Raw genomic sequence first — 18,924 nt, forward strand, 5'->3', positions numbered from 1 at the left:
AATAATTTGAATTTGTTGCTGAAATTCTAGGGATATATTCTTAGCTTACTTTGGAAGGCATTTTTCCGAAAAAAAACGATTTTTAAGCCTCTAAAGCAGACCCATATATATAATAATAAATATAATAATAAATTGAGGTTATGTTAACAAAAAGTAAAATGCAATAATATAAATTTTAAATTTTGTATAATAAACTTACTCTGTGATTGACCAATATACTCGTCACGGGCTATATATACTCGTTCGATCACAACACCACATTTAACTGGTTATTAAAACGTAATTTAAATATTATTAAAACGTATTTTTTGTTCAAATTCAATATGGCTGTTACTTGTCAAATGAATAAATATTAACTAACGACATCTATCTTGTCTACTAATCTCTGATGTTGGCACGATCGTTATCACCTGTCAATTTCGATTAAGCTGAAGTTGTTAGTAAAACAAAAACATGGCGGTACTCAATAAAATGTGGCTCCGAAATTTGTAAATTTGTTTGCATTTTTTCAAAAAAACAAAGTGTTGAACTGTATATATTAATGTAAATATGTGAGTGCCCGCGTTTGTTTATATTCCAAGACTCTGTATGTGAATAAACACGTTGTAAACTTACGTAGTATGTTATGTGAAAGTGCGCCTATTTCTTTACACGCCATGTTTTTGACAATTATCACAAAAACAAAATCGAAAAGTAAAATAGATCATTCATGATCGCCTGTTATGTTTTAGAACATTAGTTTACGTGCGTTTAGTATTTCAGTTTAGTGAAAAACCAATCAATTCTATTAGTCAAAATGATTGAAACGGCTCAATTTTCTCAACCCCCTCCGAATTTATCGGCGCCTCCGCCGAATTTGCAAATGCCGCCGCCTAATATGTCGATGCCCCCTCCGAGTTTGGGGACACCGACAAATCCACAAGCTAGGCCACCTTTTCTTAACAATAATCAAAATAGAGTAACGCCACAAACACATTTTTATAAACCGTTCCCCGGGATCTTTCCGAGGGGGCCGACTGGAGGACCCATGACACAAGATGATTTTGACGGGAAAAGACTTAGAAAATCTGTGATGAGAAAGACTGTTGATTATAATGCAGCTATAATAAAAGTACTACAAGTAAGTATAATCTTTAATCACTTTTATTTAATCTTACACATGCATTAGTAAATGTAACTTTAATTATTTGACAGAACCGTGTGTGGCAAAGAGACTTTAGAGATAGACAAGCCTTACAGCCTGATCCAATGTACATTCCAGACTTACTGCCTCCGCCAAGTTATCCTGAAAACCCTATAAATGCAGTAACGACAAAGTAAACATCCAACATACAAACTACTCAACAATTTAACCACAAAATATAACCTTAAATTATTCTATTTCTTCAGGTTTGTTAAAACTGCTACAAATAAAATGAGATGTCCCATTTTCACTTTGGCATGGACGCCCGAAGGTAGACGTTTGGTGACAGGCGCTAGTTCAGGAGAGTTTACATTATGGAACGGACTTACATTTAATTTCGAAACGATCCTACAGGTATTCTACAACCCCACAAATAATAATTCTTAATCTAATCCATTGCATTATTGTGTCTTTTATCACAGGCGCATGACACTCCGGTGAGAACCATGGTCTGGTCGCACAACGACAACTGGATGGTGACTGGGGATCACGGTGGCTTTGTGAAGTATTGGCAGAGCAATATGAATAACGTGAAGATGTTCCAAGCGCATAAGGAACCGCTGAGAGGCATCAGGTATAGACAACCTCCATGAAAATCTCAACGTACTACAAAACTACATGTATGCAAAATAAACCGATGTCTGATTCTGTATGTATAATTATAGAAATTCTTGTCGACGATTTTTTTAGCGGGGGAGGGAAAGGGACCCATGTTTATTTATACAGTTAATATTAGCAAAGAAAATTCATATATTTCGAATTTTTAATTGGGAATATTTATTTTTTCTAATTTGTTTCCTGGATGTGGGTTTTCGTTTTTTATTATATTACATTTCTGTTGGTTTGTGTTCAAATATATACACAAAGCATAAACCAATTGTGTACATAATACTACACCCCTGCCTGTCTACTTATCTATCGACCGATTGTCCAACGTGATCTCAAATATATATCTGTGCTCTCTGTATATATATAATATTTGATTGAATAAATAAAGAAAATATAAAATTTATTCATAATGTTAGAGATACATTTGTACCTGATTAAAATAAAATTATATCTGTGATATGATGAATATGATCAATAAAAGTGGCCGAGATTAATAATAATAAAATAATAATAATTAATAATAAATAAATAAATAAAGTTGATATAATTTTAGCATTTGGATGAGGCGATTTTGTTATTTTTTCTATTAGACATGTACTTTATGCAAAATAAAGTAGTGTTCTTGAAACGAAATCATTGGTTTTTATTTATAAAGTAAATTTTAAATATTTTTTCAAAGTAAAGTCCGATTCTTTTCAGTTATTGCTAGTTTGTTTTTTTGCCTTCACGAGATCAATTGTGCAATATTTTCGTTTTGGGTGTCTATACAGCTTGTCAAGGTTTGGAATATATTTTACATCGACATATTTATTTCTTGTACATGTTTTCCAAGAATAATAAACAAGCAAAAAGTTTAATATGAATATCATCGAAATGTAATTTGAAGAAAGAAAACTTCTCAAGAATAAAACAACAATGTTTAAGTTATGAATTCTACATGATAGGATATATTTTTATACGTTTATACAGAAACACTCAAATATTTAATTTTAATCACTGATTTTTTTTTACTGAGTTCAGATGATAAATGAACTAAATATTAATCCCTTCGAATTAAATTAGAAACTAGTGGGGTGTATGGCATCGTGCTTTAAGGCAAATTGCTGGAACTTCCCGGATCGTAACGAAATGCTCGAGGAATACTGAATGTTTTCAAATAGTTTATTATAAATATTGTAACATTGTCTAATATTTATAAGAATTATATAAACTGAATTGCAAATTTAAAACTATTTGTTTAAGTTATATTAGAACTTTAGTCAGAATAAAAATAAAATCTGAATTATTTTCGATATACAAAAAAAAAAAAATCTACAAATTTTTTTTTTTCAAAATCATTTATTTTGTTAAGACAAGCAGAAAGTTTTTTGAATCATTTAAATCGGACGCTTAGTTCTCTCAAAAACTGCCTGCCTTTGCCAAAAACTAATAAACACTTCTCCCAATCATTACTAATTGAATGTTTTTTAAATCATTCAAATCGGATACTCCGTTCTCTCAAAAAGTCGATTTCTATTTTCTGCACTCTTTGCTCCTTATCTCCGTAACTGCTGGACCCTGCCTTTGCCAAAAACTAATCAGCACATCTCCCTATCAATAGGAATCGAATGTTTATTAGTTTGTGCAAGTTTATGCGTTCGCCAGAAATACCAATTTTTTGTTTTCTTGAAGTTTCAAGTTATTCTGAATCGTTTGACGCAGAAATTGGAAGAAGTATGTATGCGTGTGTGGAAACTCGATGAGGATTTGCGTTAAATGATAAATCTACTATATTAGGTGAAAGTGGCATTTTGTATTGAGGCAAGTTGCTTAATCTTCCGGATATATGTATGTTAGGGCGGACCGATTTAAAAGTCGCTAAGGCACATATGATTTTCGGATCCTAGGGATCAAAATAAGATACTTTGCTGAAGAAACCATACCTCTAAAATAAATTCTGATGGGGGTCGGTCATACATTTGGACACTATTGGGGCGCTCTAAATGATCCAAAACAGGACTTCACAAAATTTGTCTCAATCTTTGGGTGAATGCACATCAAAATTCATTTTAGAGATATGGGTTCTTCGGCTAAGTATCTTATTTTGATCCCTAGTATCCGAAAATCATATGTGCCTATGCAATTTTTTTTTACATAATCGATAGTTTTGTTAAATTTTGTAGGCCCATAATATTTTACATTTATTTAGTCCATAAACGAAGGCTTACAATTAATTACAAGCACGTTTTCCAATGGACATCTTCCAAACAGTCCTTCCTTTCAAAATCCATTTCTTGGCGATAACTTTGATTAAAACTGCAAAATTGTGCTAATTCTATAAAAACATTGTCCAAAAGTTAAAATTTGGTTATCATACTTTTTAACTTCAAAAATTCTAGATCAATTTGATGAAACTTCATAAGAACTAATTTTTGCGCAATCACCGATCTAGTTTATTGAAAAAAAAAAATCTATCAATCAGAAAGTATTTCTAGTGCTAATTATAGGCATAAGAAAAGTAGTTCAATTATAAAAAATCATTAAAGTTCGTTTGAAGGAGACACTTTCGAACATACACCACGTATTTTCTAAGCACGTGTTGGTTTTTTTTTTTGTTTAATAATTTATAACATTCATAATATTTGCCGAATAAAACCCCTATAGCAACTCAGTATACTTGTAAATCGTTCATAAATTAACAATGATTTTTTATTGATCAAGTCGATTATTTACACAGGAGGCATAAGGCAAAATGCCACTTACACCTAGTTTTTTTTTTTTGAAAAAAAAAACGAAATTTTAAACACATCGTCATAAAAAAATATTTTTTTCATGGAAAAAGATGCTTTAGAAAATAATATAAATCACAAACGTTTCGAGTCTACTGTTTACAATTAATTAATTTTGAAATTATTAATATTAAATTAATAAAGATTCTCAAACTATATGGTCAAAAGATTTTAAAGTCATTTTACTTGCCTATTTCAGAACAGGTGTAAAAACTACAATATAATAAAAAATCAATACATTTTGGTAACAATATACATAATTCTAAAAAATCTAGTAATTAAATCTTTATCTATTTACAATCAAACACTGATGGTAGACAATATAGTCTCGAAACGTTTGCAAACTTTCTAATAAATCGTAATTAGAAAATTAATTTTATATATTGTTTACTCACAATAATAATAAATGCATGCGAAGAAAATAAGTCTCCAGATTAGAAATTAATATTTTAACTAATTTAATTTTAATTAAATAATTGAACTAATAATTGAAACTAAAACTTGGGTCTTCCATTAATATCATTTTGAATGATATGTTTATTATGATTATTTGTATATATTGTTAATATCCGTGTATGAAACTGTCAGAAGATTGTTTTCCGTTTTTGTGTTTGTATGTTGGCAGCTTCAGTCCGACCGACTCCAAGTTCGTTTCCTGTTCGGACGACGGAACTCTCAGGATTTGGGACTTCATGAGGCACCAGGAAGAGAAAGTGCTCAGAGGTAATCAAAATAATGACAATAATAAAATATATATCTTTTGAAGAACTTTCAATGTGAAATAAATTATTATTTATTTACCTAATTATTTATTTATATAAATAAATTCAATCATTTTGCATAGCAAAACATGGTGGTGCTCCAGAATGATTTTTTTAACGCAGTAGAAGGTAGAATGTCTGGTGATGATTTATAATAATTATAAGATATATTTTATGTAGGCAGAGCCCGTTGTAGTGAACGTGGGCTAGTTATTTGAAGTCCGGCTTTAAACTCGGTCAGCTCGGTATCAAGCAGTACGATACCGGATTTTCACTTGAAATTGTTGATCTCAAACTTTGGTCAGATCGATATCAAGCAGTCTGATACCAGATTTTAATATCAAATATGATTATAGTGAAAATGAACTTTCAAGGCATTACTGTTATTCAAAGTCCCTGGTTCGATTTCAACTTCCGTCAGCTCGGTATCAAGCAGTATGATACCGGATTTTTACTTGAAATTATTGATCTTAAATATGATTATAGTACAAGTGAACTTTCAAGGCATTGCTTTAATTCAAAGACCCTGGTTCAATTCCAACTTCGGTCAGCTTGATATCAAGCAGTGTGATATTCGATAATAAAAAATAATTTATATTTTATGAAGGCTGAGTCTGTATTAGTGAATTTGGTCTAGTAATTAATTTATTTATTTATTTTACAAGCCGTCAGTATAATGTTATAATAGGGCTCAAGTCAATACTTTGCAGATTTAATATAATTTAATTAATTATTAACTATTTTTCAATAAGCTTTACAATACTTTTACAATATAATTATTTTGTTTAACAAATTTTAGGTTATTTTATGATATTTTAACAAATTTATAAGTGTCTTATATTATACTTATTTTTTTTCAAACAAATTGATAAGTATTTTTTACAATATAAGTATTTCCTTTTACAAATTTTTAGGTATTTTAATGCAAGAAATATTTTGTTTCACAATTTTTCATGTATTTTATTTCAAAATCTCGGGTTCGATTTTAAACGCGTTCAGCTCGGTATCAAGCAGTATGATACCGGATTTTCACTTGCAATTATTAGAACAAATATTTTTGTAGTGTTAGTGAAATGAATTCAAAGTCACTGGTTCAATTTCAACTTTGCTCAGATCGATATCAAGCAGTATGAGATGCAAATTATTAATTTCAAATATGATTATAGCGAAAGTGAACTTGCAAGGCATTTTTGTAATTCAAAGTTCACTGGTTTCAAGTCGGTCAGCTTGATATCAAGCAGTATGATACCGGATTTTTATTTAAAATATGACTATAGTGGAAGTGAACTTGCAAGGCATTATTGTTATTCAAAGTTCCGGTTTCAATTTTACCCTGGTCAGCTCGGTATCAAGCAGTATGATACCGGATTTGTACTCGATTTTTACGGCTGACAAATGTGAATTCCCCAAATTTATTAAATGTCCTTAAGTGGACAGTTGTAAATAAAATAGAAAATAATAAAAAAAAATATATGGTTATAGTGGAAGTAAAATTTCAAGGCATTACTTTAATTCGAAGACCTGGTTTCGGTTCCAACTACAGTCAGATCGGTATCAAGCAGTATGATACCGGATTTTCACTTGAAATTATTATAGAGAAATATTAATTATTAATATGATTATAGGGAAAGTGGAAGTTTAAGACATTACTGATTCCCAACTTCGGTCAGATCGATATCAAGCAGTATGATAACGGATTTTTACTCGAGATTTTTATTTTCATATTAAATTTTATTGAAGTAGACTATATCTAATATAATTGCTATACAAAATAGGATGGTCGACCACTGGGTTGCCTTATTTTGAAATAATACATTAAGTCTTCAAACAAACAGCTACAATGAAAAAAAAACGATGCCCTTAGTTAATTGTTAAATATTTGAACGAATTTGTAGAAATTCAGAGTATATAAATTTTCACTCGAGAAATTATGTGACAAACTACCTAATTTTATTATTTAGCTATATATAATTAATAACAAAACATAGTTCATTTTATGTTCTTCCTAGTATGAATGATGACACACATACAGTGTCGAAACGTACAAAATGAACAAATCAAGTTTTTTTTTATTCCAATTTTGTTCAAAAAAATTCAAGAATCTAAACTATTATTTATTTCTCTTAGGTCATGGTGCAGATGTAAAATGTGTCCATTGGCATCCACAAAAAGGTTTGATAGTATCGGGAAGCAAAGACAATCAGCAACCCATCAAATTATGGGACCCGAAGAGTGGACAAGCTTTAGCCACACTGTGAGTAGTAATATAAATACATCGAGTAAATATAAACATTGTCAAATGCCATTTTTAAAACTTTAGTAATAATATATTTCGATAAGTTGATAATTTCAATATTATTGTTATATTGTTGTCTAATTCTAGTCATGCACACAAGTCGACTGTTATGGATTTGAAGTGGAACGATAATGGTAACTGGTTGATCACAGCATCTCGTGATCACTTGTTGAAATTGTTTGATTTGAGGAATATGAATCAAGAATTACAAGTAAGGGATTAAAATTATATATTCAATTTAACATCACATCGAATAAGTAATATAACTAGCTGTAAGTGGAATTCTGTCTTAAGGCAATTAGGGCATCGTGCCTTAAGGCAAATTGCTGGAACTTCCCGTACCAAAAATTATCATTTTTTTAAAAACGATTAACAATTTTGAAAAAAAATTACTTCGAAAAACTATAAATTTGACAAAATTATACTTTTTTTTGAAAAAAAAAATTTTTTTTTTTTTTAAATCTTTTTTTTTTGAAAAAAAATCTTTTCTTTATTTTGACATATGTTGGAAGATCTGAACTTTTTTTCAAAGCAATCGTACTGCTTTAACTGCATAGAGACGAAATATAAAGCGCGAAAGCGCCGCGTCGCTGTCTAACGGATAAGCATTGGTACGGAACCCATAGGAATGTAAACAAAATTTATACTTATTGTTAAAATCTCTATAAAATATCTGATAATTTGATGTGCATATGTCTAATGATCATTTTTGACCGCCAAATGGCATTTTTTTTTACTTTTTGCGTTAGATCCCCGAAACCGCTAGACCTGCCCTTATGAAAATTTGATGAAATCTTCATCTTGTCAATACAAGTAAAATGTTTTTTGAATTATTAAAATCGGACCGTTTTTGGCACTTTTTGCCCCGTATCTTCGGAACGGCTAGGCCTGCCTTTGCCAAAAACTAATCAGCACGTCTCCTTATTAATACGAATCGAATGTTTTTTGAATTATTCAAATTGCTTCATCCGTGTTCCCGAAATCGTCGACGAAAATTTGTATCCGCACACACATACATACACGCGCACACACACACACACACACACATACATCCATTTTTTCTAAGGTATGCCAAAATATTTAGAAACCTCTGAAACGTAAAGATATATAAAAATTTTCATTTTCGATTTTTTTGCGATTACTATAACTTACCCTACGGGAAGTTAAAAAATCAAGAAGTTGAAAATTGATATTCTTTATAATGACTATCTCCTAATATTTTATACCGATAACAATTTCATTTTAAGATACTTTTTGCTGAAAGCCCGAAAAGTCTTATTTTCATGAACTCTTCTAACAGTGTTAACACAAGATCAGATCATAAACTTATTTATGATTAAATATAAATTTTCTGCGTTGCAAAAATCTGCAATATAATATAATGCACTCTCTTTCTTCCTTCTAGATTTTCAGAGGTCACAAAAAAGAAGCCAGCTCCGTTGCCTGGCATCCAAATCACGAAGGACTATTCTGTTCTGGCGGATCTGATGGTTCTATTTTATTCTGGAATGTTGGGTACGCCTTTATTAAAACCATTTTACACCATCATTTCTTTATACTAATCTAACTACTTTATACTTTTACTTCAGTACTGATAAAGAAGTCGGAGCAATAGACACTGCACACGATTCCATCGTTTGGACTTTGGCATGGCATCCTTTGGGGCACATTTTATGCTCAGGTTCCAACGATCATACAATCAAATTTTGGACAAGAAATCGACCAGGAGACCAGATGAGGGACAAATATAATCTGAACACGCTGCCTGCAGGGTTGGCGGGACTTGACGAAATTGACCTCGGTGAGATAAAGGATACATTATTACTAAATTTAGGTTTTACGACGAAGTGGTTGCATTGGTTTCTCTGATATGATTCCTTTTTGCAGATGAGCCTTCGGTTATCCCCGGAATGGGTCCAGAAGACAAAATAGAAATAGCTGATAGTTTACCATCGTTTCTGGGAGGATCTGGTGGTGCTATACCAGGACTTGATTTGGATACATCTCTTATTGCTGGTTTAACGGATGATAAGTCAAAGGCGAAGAAAGTGCCATATGCTAAGCCTATACCAAGAAACTTCCAAGCGCAATGGAACGACACTGGCAAAAATGATGATGGTAATAATAACAATATATATATATATATATATATATATATATATATCCTCTTATATATAAAAATGGAGCTCTCGATGAAATAATGATTCGCTAAAACTCGAAAAACTTGAAAGATTCGTGCTAATCAGTAGGTTGTCGGAAAGGTGAGATTATTTTAAAATCGCGTAGAAACTTTACATTTTTAATTTGAAAATTTTTGTAGAAGCGTAATTTGAATAAATAAATGGACGATGGCTCATACGTCAAATATCAAATGTTTTTAACAGATGATTTTCAATTACGTTTAATAGGATGTTTTTCGCGAATATTATTTAATTATGATTAAATTGTAGTAAGTAGTTTTGTTTGTAGTTTTATTTATACACAAAAACGTTATTGAACGGATTACTAGAAACTCAAAATATCAACTTTTTTGAAATGTTAATATGAAAATGCACTTTTTGGCATATTTTTCTCAAACACGGTGCTCTGAAAGATCTTATTTGTATAATTATATACTCATTGGTATTTATAAAACATTTTCTAGGTTATATTATTTTTTATTTATGTTATTTACATTCAGATCCTAAATTTGATATCGATCAAAGGGACATTTTGTCGAATAACATTTTCCCAGTTATAATTTTCCAGAATTTATCAAAGAATAGATAGTAATATATGAAGGTCCGGGGTTAAAAAGGTCCACCATCGATGTGTCAAAAACCAGAAAAGTTAAGCATTGTTTAACAACAATATTTGAAAGTAGAGGGAAAAAGATGTATAACCAGCTATAACCTTGATTCTTATGACTTTTCAGGTTGAAGAAGAAATACCTAATTAATTTTCTATCACTCCTCGCAAAAATTTAAATATTTTGTATAAGCTCAGTAGTATTATTTACAATTATACATAAAATCCAAAATCCAAAAAGAATCTGAAAAACTTAAAACGTAATCAATAAGTCGAAAGACCAAAAATGACTTGGATTGGATTATACCATGTTTTCTATAGAAAGTGTATAAAACTTCCAGTTTGATTGTATTAATAAAATATAGACAAACTAATGAAGTTTATAATACCTCATTGTATATAGCATTCAAACAACACATCCTTATACTTAAAAGTATTAATTTTATTGATTCTCTAGAAATTGTTTAGAATATACCTTACTTAGCAAAACAACGTTTGCCGGGTCAGCTAGTATATATTTTTTAATTATCAATTATTATTATCTTTTACCCCAGATGAAGAAGCAACACAGAATGAAATCAAAGAAGCCATCACACAAATTGTGGAAAATACACCAGGAGTAGTGCCTTTACAAAATATTACACCGACAGGCATAATTTTGTATGGAAAACTTGTACCAGTCAAACGTAAGGATACAAAATTTGAATTTGTTGATGCATATTGTGAAGCTGGTGTTGAAAATGTTTTTTTTTTTTTTTGCAGCTGGTTCCAAATTGCAAGCTGCTATTGCCGAAGGTCCTGAAGCCTTGGAGAAATATATTGCTAAGGGAGAAATTGAGGAGCTGAGAGATGTTTTGCCTCAGGATGGAAAAGAGGTAAAACAAGTTGATATATATATATATATATATATATATATATATATATATATCGACATATTGTTGCATTCATTGTTATTATTTATGTATATGCAGCAGATTATGAAATTTAATAAAAAGTAACTATAAAATTAAAACAAAAAACATGGAAAAATTGAGCAATATAAGTTTAATGATAAAAATATCAGAATTATCTGAATAAGGAGCTTTTTTTTAATTAAATGTGGATTAACAGACATCCGTTTTCCTCATTCCAATAGATAGCAACTCTTGCATACGAAATTTCGTTACGTTGGAATTTCACAATCAAATCAGAATTTGGTGTTCGATTTTTGATAACATTAAAATGTTCAATTTTTCATATTTGTCAAGTCTATCTGAATAATCTCTACCTATCTACCTCTTTAACAATAAATGTATATCGATTAGAATAATTCACAAAACATTTAACTTATTAAAAGGATTACATTTTTAGAAAGCAAAAAAAAATTACCATCAGTTGATGTTCAAAAATAATAATTATATAATTCAATAATAATAATAATTTGTAATGATTATTTTGGACCACCAAGTGGCATTTTTTTGACATATCCAAAAACCCTTGGCTCTACCTTTGCAAAAATGTAGTCAATTCTTCATTCCGATAATACAAGTAACTAGTGGTGTATGGCACCGTGCCTTAATGCAAACTGCTGGAACTTCCTGTACCGTAATGGAATATTCGAGGAATATTAAATGTTTTCAAATAAATTAAGAGTTATATAAACTGAATTACAAAGTTAAAATTATTTATTTAAACTTCAGCCAGAATTAAAATAAAAATGTGATTTATTTTCAATATACAAAAAAAATTAGAAATATTTTTTTCCAAAAACAAATGTTTTGCCAACAAGCAGAATGTTATTTGGATCATACAAATCGTTCACTCAAAAATTCGATTTCTATTTTCTGCACTTTTTGCTCCATTTCTCCGTAATGGCTGTACCTGCCTTTGCCAAAAACTAATCGGCACATCTCCCTATTAATAGGAATCGAATGTTTTTTAAACCATTCAAATCAGTTGATCCGTGCGCCCGAAAACGTGGACGAAAAATGCGGACACACAATACACACACACATCCATGTTTTCCAAAATGTTCAAAAACCTCTGAAACGTGAAGATTTGCAAAATTTTTCATTTTCGATTTTCGGCCCATTTCTTTAACTTACCCTATGGGAAGCAAAAAAAAATGTTTGAATCATTCTAGTAGGATGCTTTATTCTTTCGAAAACTGGCATATTTTGCACTATTTTCTTCGTATTTCCAAAAAGGTGGGACCCTTCCTTTCCCAAAAACTAGTCAGATTTGGAACGTAAAAATATCAGAAAAAATTATTAACTACTCGTAGGGCAAGTTATAGTAATCGCAAAAAAAAATCGAAAATGAAAACTTTCATATATCTTTACGTTTCAGAACCTTCTGAACATTTTGGCATACCTTAGAAAAAAAGGATGTATGTGTGTGTGTGCGGATACAATTTTTAGTCGAAGGGATTTGAATAATTCAAAAAACATTTTACTTGTATTAACAAGATGAAGAACTGGTCAAATTTTCATGAAGGCAGGTCTAGCGGTTTCGGAGATCTAGTAAAAAAAGTAAAAAAAAAATGCCATTTGGCGATCAAAAATGATCATTAGACATATGGACATGAAATTATCAGATATTTTATAGAGATTTTAACAATAAGTATAAATTTTGTTTACATTCCTATGGGTTCCGTACCAATGTTCATCAGTTAGACGGCGACGCGGCGCTTACGCGCTTTGATATTTCGTCTCTATGCAGTTAAAGCAGTACGATTGCTTTGAAAATAAGTTCAGAACTTCCAAAATATTTTAAAATAAATTTTTCTTCAAAAAGCCTTTTTTTTCCCAAGTTTCTTAAAAATCTAATTTTTTCAGAGTAATTTTTTTTTCAAAAATGTTAATCTTTTTTTAAAAAAAATAATTTTTGGTACGGGAAGTTCCAGCAATTTGCCTTAAGGCACGATGCCATGCGCCCCACTAGTTTGCAAATTTTATTTGTAAAACTCACAGTTGATTTTTTTTTCTATTTGCAGAGGACTCGTTCCAGAATAACAATTGGCAAAGACGGCAGTCCAATAGTGAAAAAATCACGTTTCTCAGATGCAGTAGATCCTAAGCCTACATTCATCTACGGAGATCGTTACAATAACGCTCCCATAATCGAACAGCCCGACTTCAAACTACAAAATAAAAACTTCTTCAATACCCCGCAGAATAAACCAAACAACCAAGTCATTAGCAATAACTCTCATAACAATTCTGGGAACGACAGGAATTTACCACCTCTCTTCGACAATCCAAATCAAGGTGATAACATGGATAATAACAGATTTCGAGATGAACCCATGAACCACAATGATTTCAATTCCAACAATGGAGGTGGAGACAATAACATGTCTTCAAGGTTTGATTTCGATAGCAATAATTCCCAACAGTTTGGTCAAAAATCTCCTGCAAATACCCGATGGGGCAGCAACAACCAGCAATCACCACAACCGTGGCAAAATCAACAACAAACACCACCGCATAATTTCAACATGAAGTTCCCACCAAACTTTAGACCACCCATGAACTTCCCTAACCAAGGCCCACCACCAGGCGGACCTTCTCCAGGTGGTCATAATCAGAATCAAAATCCTCAAATCATGGTCCACCGAATGGAAGTCCCCAGAACAGGATGATGGGACCCCCGCCAGGAGGCAATTGGATGAGAATGGACTTCAGGCCCAGAGGAGGTCCTCCGTTCAATATGAACCAAGGTCCACCTCCAAGAGGAATGATGCGTGGAGGTCCTCCCATGAGAGGAGGCCCCGGAGGCCCTGGACCGAGGTTGTTCGGACCCAGACCAGGGATTCAAAGAGGCAGAAACAGATTTTAGAATTGTCGGACTATTTCTTGTGAAGTGTTGATGATGAACATTGCATTGTTTGCAATTTTATGTGAATAATAGTGAATAAGATGAACCAATAAGAAGCGATATGATTGTGTTATATTATACAAAATGTATTTAGAATGTATTTTTTCATAATATATTTTAATTAGGATAAGTTTTGTGAAGCTGATAATCGAGATGGGCATAGAACTTATAGCATTGTTTTTATGTTTTGATTTGAAGAATATACAAATTGTTTACATGGATGAATAATTATTAAGTAATAAATGATTTAAAGAAAATCTGAGTAATGATTTAAAATATATAAAAATCTGTTCACATACACATACACATACACATACTTTTTCCTTAAATTTGGTCTCATTCGATTCAGAATGGCTTGAAACGTTGAGAAAACATAAAATTAGCGAGTCGGATTTTTTGATGAAAACATAAACTTCTCCTTCGCGAAGTTAAAAAATGTAATTACTAATATGATTTTAGACTTTGTAGACCAATATAAAAATTTTAAAAGCCGTTTAATGAAATTCGATAAAAACTTGCGTTAATAAGTTTTGCAGAATGTTATAGATTACATGAAAGTGTTGTTAGATATCTGAATATATTGTCAATTTTATATATGTTGCAAATTGTCTTTATAGGTAGTAGATTATCTGGAAATGTTATTATAGATTGTTTGAGAAAGATATCGTTATCGATGGTTTGAAAGTATTGTACATTGCCTGAGAATTTTGTAGATTGTCTGATGATATTGCATATTGTCTGAAAATATTTCAAATTATCTGAGAATGTTGTAGATTGACTAAAAATATTGTAGATTATCTGAAAATATTACAAAATTGTCTAAAAATGAAGTAGATTGATTAAAAACTTTGTGGATTATTTGAAAATGTTGCAAATTTTCTGAATATATTGCAAAATTGTCTAAAATTGAAGTACATTGATTTAAAACTTTGCGGATTATTTGAAAATATTGTAGATCAACTGAAAATATTGCAAAATTGTCTAAAAATGAAGCAGATTGATTATAAACTTTGTGGAATACTTGAAAATATGGTATATTTTTTGAAAAAGTAGTCAATTATATAAAAATATTGTAGAATGTTTGAAAATGTTATCAATTATATGAAAACGTTGTAGATTGTTTGAAAATGTATTTGTATGAGAATATTTTAGATTGTTTAAAAATGTTCTAAATTGTCTAAAACCGTTGTGCATTATCTGAAAATGTTGTAAATAGTCTGAAAATGTTGTCAATCATATGAAAATGCTGTCGATTGAATAAAAATGTTCTTAGATGTCTGAAAATATTGTCGATTGAATGAAAATGTTGTAATTTGTTTGAAAATGCTATTGGTTATATGAAAACATTGTAAATGTTGTGAATTGTATTTCTATAAATGTTATGTTTAGATTGTTTGAGTAGGTTGTATATTTTCTGAAAATGTTCCATATTGTCTGAAAAAATTTGCAGGTTGTCTGAAAAAGTTATAGAAGATTGTATGAAAATGTTATCGATTGTCTAAAAAATATTGCAGGTTGTTTGAAAACATTGTGAATTATCTAAAAATGTTGTAATTTATCTGAAACGGGAAAAATATTGCAAATAGTAGGTCTAAAAATGTTGCAATTTTTTTTGAAAATATCGTAGAGCTGGTCTGAAAATATTATAGATTGTCTGAGAATATTATAGATTGTCTGAGAATATTGTAAATTGTCTACAAATGTTGCAAATTGTCTGAATATATTGTGGAGTGTTTGAAAATAAATATTATTTTAGACTTTTGTCAAGCTATTGCTAATATCAAACTGATATTTACAGAAAATTTACTGTGTGGGTCAAAAAATATATATAAGCAATAATAGTTTTTCTTTTTATTTTAAATCAATGAAATGATTTAATAGTAGGTCTAAAAATGTTGCAAATTTTGTGAAAATATCTTAGAGCTTGTCTGAAAATATATTGTCAGTGTATATTGTCTGAGAATATTGTAAATTGTCTAAAAATCTTGTAGATTGTCTATAAATGTTGCAAATTGTCTGAATATATTGTCGAATGTCTGAGATACGTTGTAGATTGTATGAAAATGATTGTCTAAAAATGTTGAAAAATGTCTTAATATATCATAGAATGTCTGAGAATGCTGTTGATTGTCTAATAAAATTGTAGATTGACTAAAAATGTTGTAGAATATCTGAAAACATTGTATGAATAGGTTGTAAATTGTATTTCTATAATACTAAAATTAAAATTAAAATTCAAATTATAACGGTTTTATTCTTACGGTTGCAAGATTTTCGCGATAGGTGTCTCCACAATCGCATTAACCTTAATGTCAAAAATTTCAGTGTACAAGGCCGACAGTGTTTATTTCAAGTTCAAAATTAATAAAAATACTCATAAATATATATAGTTAACTCTACAATTTCATTAACATTATCACAAATATCATATATAAAAATTATACATTAAAAATGAAAATATAACAAGACAAAGTATTTTTTTAAAATTAAATTAATTGTGTACTTATAAATTTAATATATTATTCTTTTACCAAGATGCAAAGTGCAAACGAGGGTGTACCAATAAGAACTCTGCCCAAGACTTCTGAACAATTCACATTTCGTGATTGGAATATAAATTACACCCAATCCCACATATTGCACAGTATGTGCACAAGTCCTACAAAATGCCAAGACACTCCCGAAGAAAAATGCTTATTATGCAGCTACAACGAAATATTAGAAATCCCTCATCTACCCGACATGGTCTTTCCTAAAAACGTTCTTGCTTTGAAATACAAAAACCATGGTACAATCACCTTCAATGCTTTGGATGCCCTAAAACGTGTCCGAGACATCCATAACACCAAAATAGCTTGTTCAGAGATGTGGTTGGAATCCCGTAAAGACAACCCTGATACTTTGGATACAAAAAAAATCAAACCGTTTGACTGGACGTTCTCCACTGATTACAAAGGTACTGTTAGTGAAGAAATAACTGTAGAAACAACTGAGGAAGAAATTAATTTGGATAAACTCAAAGTACGTGAGGAAATCCTTTTCTATCACGATTTAAGTTTGTTTGAAGATGAGCTGCATGATAATGGTATTGCATCGTTAAATGTGAAGATACGAGTTATGCCCTCAAGTTTTTTTATCCTTCTACGCTATTTTTTGAGAATAGATGAGGTCTTGGTGAAAATCAATGACACCAGATACTTTTATGAAGTTGGAAAGGATTATATAATACGGGAATACACATCTAAGGAGAACAAAATCGAGGAGTTAACTGTGCCAAAATATTTGCTTATAGAACCGAACGAGATTGCTAAGCATTTAAGTCTGCAAACAAAAATATGTGAAAAGCTTACATTACCCAAATCATAAAACTTAACGTTTTGATTCATGTTTTTTGTTTTTGTTATAATTTATTAGTGGGTATTTTTTATTGTAATATATGGCATAACAGTACTTTGTAAAAAATGTGAAATAAATTGAAGTTTTGATAAAATCATTATCTTCAAATATATAAATGTAATTACTATATCTCATTTGAAATAAAATTATTTATAAAAATCAAATTTGTTGCCTGAAAAGAAACAAACAAAAGTTTGACTTCAGGCAAGTTGCTTGAACTTCCCGATAAGTTTAATAAAAGATTCAATAAAGGATTTCAACAAAAGGTCCTCAAAAACAGCTCCGATTTTGTTTTTTTTTTCTAATATTTTTCAAAATCATACATTCCAGAAGTGGGAAAATATTATTTTTATTGTTAAAACAATAAAATGATATTTATATAAGGAAATAAGTTTTTGAATAATTTTCTTTGAAAGAAATTACTCGTGTATTAGTTTTCATGTTAAGAATAATTATTATAAGTTAAAAAATGTATATGCCCATAATAAATCAAATGGTTTTCAGAAGTGGCATTTTTATCAAAGTTAAAATTAATTGTTTTTCATCTAAAATTAAATATAATATAAAGAGTTTGATATAGGGAATGCAATACCGATGGAAAATTTCAATTCATTTCGGTAATTTTTCATTTTCAAACCGGAATACCGGTAAATTACCGGTATTTTTATTATCTTAAACAAACGTAAACAATATTGAAAGTTAGTAGTACAAATATAAAAAAAATGTATATACAACTACAACTATATTCAACTAACCAATAAAATAAAACAATAAGTTTATTTTTTTAAATAATAATTTAACAAAAGTATATGCAATTTAATTAATTCATTATCACTATCGAGTATATTGAGTAATTTTCGCCAAAAACAAACTTATGAGTATGAACGACCAAAAACTCATAAAAGATCATATTACATTATTATAATAAACCGTATTGTCTGTATCTGATGTGTTAAATTAGCATAATCTCCAATATTTTAAAATAATAAATTTTTTGCACTAATTTAAGATCGGATACTTTGTCGAGATAAATAATAAGTTACTATAATTGTTGAGTATTGTTATTTAAAACAATGTGATGCTTCTATAGTATTTTCAAACTTCGAAACGTTTTCGAAAAATAATATTTCACAATTGTAATAAGAAGCAAAAATATTTATTAATTATCATAATAATTATGTATAAAGTTAGAAAAAAAAAGAATACGCAGTGGTAATCTGTATGATATAAAATATTTTGGCGCAAATATCACTTAAAAAACCGTTA

General features: G+C 30.0%; 2 protein-coding genes across 2 annotated transcripts; both read left to right on the forward strand.

Annotated features, from left to right (window-relative positions):
* Positions 1-497: 497 nt before the first annotated feature.
* On the forward strand, positions 498-14,498 carry LOC113365676 (pre-mRNA 3' end processing protein WDR33). The gene is made up of 13 exons (XM_026607191.1): positions 498-1,120; positions 1,195-1,316; positions 1,390-1,537; positions 1,606-1,757; positions 5,186-5,283; positions 7,449-7,575; positions 7,705-7,828; positions 9,023-9,132; positions 9,207-9,418; positions 9,505-9,735; positions 10,959-11,090; positions 11,167-11,279; positions 13,379-14,498. The coding sequence occupies exons 1-13, from the start codon at positions 797-799 to the stop codon at positions 14,024-14,026; spliced, it is 2,541 nt and encodes an 846-aa protein (XP_026462976.1). The 5' UTR covers positions 498-796; the 3' UTR covers positions 14,027-14,498.
* A 2,099-nt stretch (positions 14,499-16,597) lies between these two features.
* Positions 16,598-17,697, forward strand: LOC113365681 (TIP41-like protein). The gene has a single exon (XM_026607196.1). It carries the CDS (start codon positions 16,798-16,800, stop codon positions 17,626-17,628), a length of 831 nt encoding a protein of 276 aa, XP_026462981.1. The 5' UTR covers positions 16,598-16,797; the 3' UTR covers positions 17,629-17,697.
* The last annotated feature ends 1,227 nt before the right edge of the window (positions 17,698-18,924 follow it).

The sequence above is a fragment of the Ctenocephalides felis genome, unplaced genomic scaffold (assembly GCF_003426905.1).
Source record: "Ctenocephalides felis isolate EL2017-DRISC unplaced genomic scaffold, ASM342690v1 CF-g0.4_SCAFFOLD_01170, whole genome shotgun sequence".
In the NCBI taxonomy this organism is placed as follows: Eukaryota; Metazoa; Arthropoda; class Insecta; order Siphonaptera; family Pulicidae; genus Ctenocephalides; species Ctenocephalides felis.

Excerpts from the sequence above, each read along its gene's own strand:
- LOC113365676 (XM_026607191.1), top strand. The coding sequence starts at position 797 with ATGATTGAAACGGCTCAATTTTCTCAACCCCCTCCGAATTTATCGGCG. Across the intron at positions 1,538-1,605 it reads ATTTCGAAACGATCCTACAG|GCGCATGACACTCCGGTGAG; the intron begins GTATTCTACAAC and ends CTTTTATCACAG. Across the intron at positions 7,576-7,704 it reads GGACAAGCTTTAGCCACACT|TCATGCACACAAGTCGACTG; the intron begins GTGAGTAGTAAT and ends GTCTAATTCTAG.
- LOC113365681 (XM_026607196.1), top strand. The coding sequence starts at position 16,798 with ATGCAAAGTGCAAACGAGGGTGTACCAATAAGAACTCTGCCCAAGACT.